Raw genomic sequence first — 2,490 nt, forward strand, 5'->3', positions numbered from 1 at the left:
CTGTTGCCTTGCAGCAAGAAGATCCTGGGTTCGATTCCCGGCCTGGGGTCTTTCTGCATGGAGTTTGTGGGTTTTCTCCAGGTACTCCAGCTTCCTCCCACAGTCCAAAAACATGACTGTCAGGTTAATTGGTTTCTCTAAATTGTCCCTAGGTTTGTGTGTGCGTGCGTGTGTGTGTGGTTGTTTGTCCTGTCCTGTCTATCTCTGCGACAGACTGGGGACCTGTCCAGGGTGTACCCCACCTCTCTCCCGGAACGTTAGCTGGAGATAGGCACCAGCACCCCCCCGACTCCACTAAGGGACAAGAGTGTACAGAAAATGGATGGATGCCTAATGCAACATCTAGCAGACAGCTGCAGGAATGGTGCAAGAGCGCTGATGATGGCAATGGGGTGGTGCTGGCTGCGAGGGTTGACAACTCTGCTTGCAGATTTACTTATTATTATTATCATCATCATCATTACCGTCGTTGTACCATAAAAAGCAGTACCTCAATAAGATCTTTGATGAGTGGTGTCCATCTGGAGAGCTGGTATGTCTGCTCACTGACCCGYTCCTTACGATCAGGTTTCTTGGGCTTTTTCGTGGTTCCCTGCAACAAACACACCAGTAGAACTTTTCAACTGGTCAGAAAAAATGTGTTCAAAAGAGTAACTAAGCACAAAATCTTTTGCAGATACCCACCATAAATTGGGTGCTAGGTGTGCTATATTTTGCTACTGAACAATGTGTGATATTTTCAAGTAAACGTATTCTGCAACATTTGGACTAAAAGTGCTGCCCACTTTGAGATGAAGGACGGCTACTACAGTTAAAGTTTTCTGTTGGTAAACGGTACAGCTTGGTCAATGTATACAGCACAACCCCACATTCAATTATAAAACCATCACACTCAGAAACACTCCCATAGTAAGTCAAGAGTTGGAATTGTAAGCACCAATTAAACATGGTTTGGTTTTTTTTGCACATGTGTGATTCAAGCTTTCCTTGGGCTGCCACCTTATCGTGGTGGAGGGGTTTGAGTGTCCCAATGATCCTAGGAGCTATGCTGTCTGGGGCTTTATGCCCCTGGTAGGGTCACCCAAGNCATCTGAGAGAGTTATATTTTTACTCCAAATCAAATCCAGACCCAAAACATCAGTAGTCTTCCCTTAAAGACTGTTGTGGTAAACTTACCAATCAGAGCCTCCCATTTRCCATTRGCCTGTGTGACCTCATAGACACAGCGCATTTCACTGAATGCCATGCCTCCAATTATGAAGACTATGATCCTGGGACCGGTCTTCATCTCTGTGGGGCCTCTGTTCTTGTGCCAGTTACCATAACGAGCACTGGATGATGAAAAAAAACAGCYTTTGTAGCACAATACTTAACAGAAAAGAATTTATAGTTCAGGAACATCTACATTCTACAGAAATAATATCAACCATTAATACAGGGTCAAATATGTACATTTATTTGCATCATGTAATAGTTATAGTTGCGTTAAAAAAACATGTGCACCTTGACGGAGCACTGGCCTTGGCAGAGACTTGTCGCTGAGAGATGTATGGGTACTGTTTTGGGTCAAGTTTGTCCTCGATTGCATCCTGTAGAAACATGATCAAAACACATTCTGCCATTTTTCTATACAAGATTCTGWATTATTAGGCCCAAGCAGCGACAGCACTGCAAAGTATTGTATTCATAGTGTTTATTCTTCATGGCCTACTAAAAGTTATCAAAACAGTGAATTTTTATGCATGGTGAAAGTACGTGGCCAGGTCTCAAACTCACTGAGACAACAAACCTTCAGTGATTGATCCCTATCCGAAACCTTACAACACTCAATGGTTAAATCGTGACATCATTTAAGCCATGGTGCTTACATTGATCTGTTCCTATCTGATTCCTGTGACCTAATCAACATGAAAGTGTGYCCAGTGACAGAAGACATCAGTGGAGGATGTGGGTGTGGCRAAGTCACATGTCATGATTCAATTGACTGTATGCCATGGACTTCCGTTTGAGCACTTCTGCATTTTTTCGCCACATACAACACTTTCAGTACATAAGGAACAGTATGTTAGCAATGCCTCCTTGGTCGCTRCAGGACTATTAATGATGTTCATTGAATTATTCAGACATCCTCAAAAGCTCCAACAACAAGAATGAAGTTAAGCTGGATGTGTTAAGCTTCATAAAGAACTTAGAARGTAAGTTAATAAATCGTTTGCGTGTTCACCGAAATGCCTCATACATGTCTGTCATAGCTAACACTGAGTCTTTCTGTCAGACTGTTCTCTGCTGGATCCTCTTGATTACTCTATTATTCATATAGACACTGGCTGGTGGCTGAACCATGTGGGCGTGGCTGAATAGCAAATTTCAATCCTGTAGCTTAYCCTACAGGAAGTCCTCACCAATCCTTCCACACAAAACAGGAAGTGACAATAATTCCTTTCTTGAAGGCCCAGTTTCAGCAAAACTTTTAAGACATGCTGCCGGCCT

The 2,490-nt window shown here is 43.0% G+C and overlaps 2 protein-coding genes across 2 annotated transcripts in view; both read right to left on the bottom strand.

Annotated features, from left to right (window-relative positions):
* The window catches only part of zbtb26 (zinc finger and BTB domain containing 26), a 1,115,122-nt gene that overhangs the window by 207,123 nt on the left and 905,509 nt on the right, over positions 1–2,490 (bottom strand). The window lies entirely within an intron of this gene.
* The window catches only part of LOC103469646 (syntaxin-binding protein 1-like), a 33,715-nt gene that overhangs the window by 3,992 nt on the left and 27,233 nt on the right, over positions 1–2,490 (bottom strand). The window contains exons 14-15 of the mRNA XM_017306528.1: positions 1,504–1,640; positions 1,177–1,331 (exon numbers count right to left, since the gene is read on the bottom strand). Of these exons, the coding sequence (XP_017162017.1) occupies positions 1,177–1,331; positions 1,504–1,640 (292 nt within the window). The remainder of the gene's footprint in view (positions 1–1,176; positions 1,332–1,503; positions 1,641–2,490) is intronic.

This window comes from Poecilia reticulata, linkage group LG9, assembly GCF_000633615.1.
Source record: "Poecilia reticulata strain Guanapo linkage group LG9, Guppy_female_1.0+MT, whole genome shotgun sequence".
NCBI classification, from domain to species: Eukaryota; Metazoa; Chordata; class Actinopteri; order Cyprinodontiformes; family Poeciliidae; genus Poecilia; species Poecilia reticulata.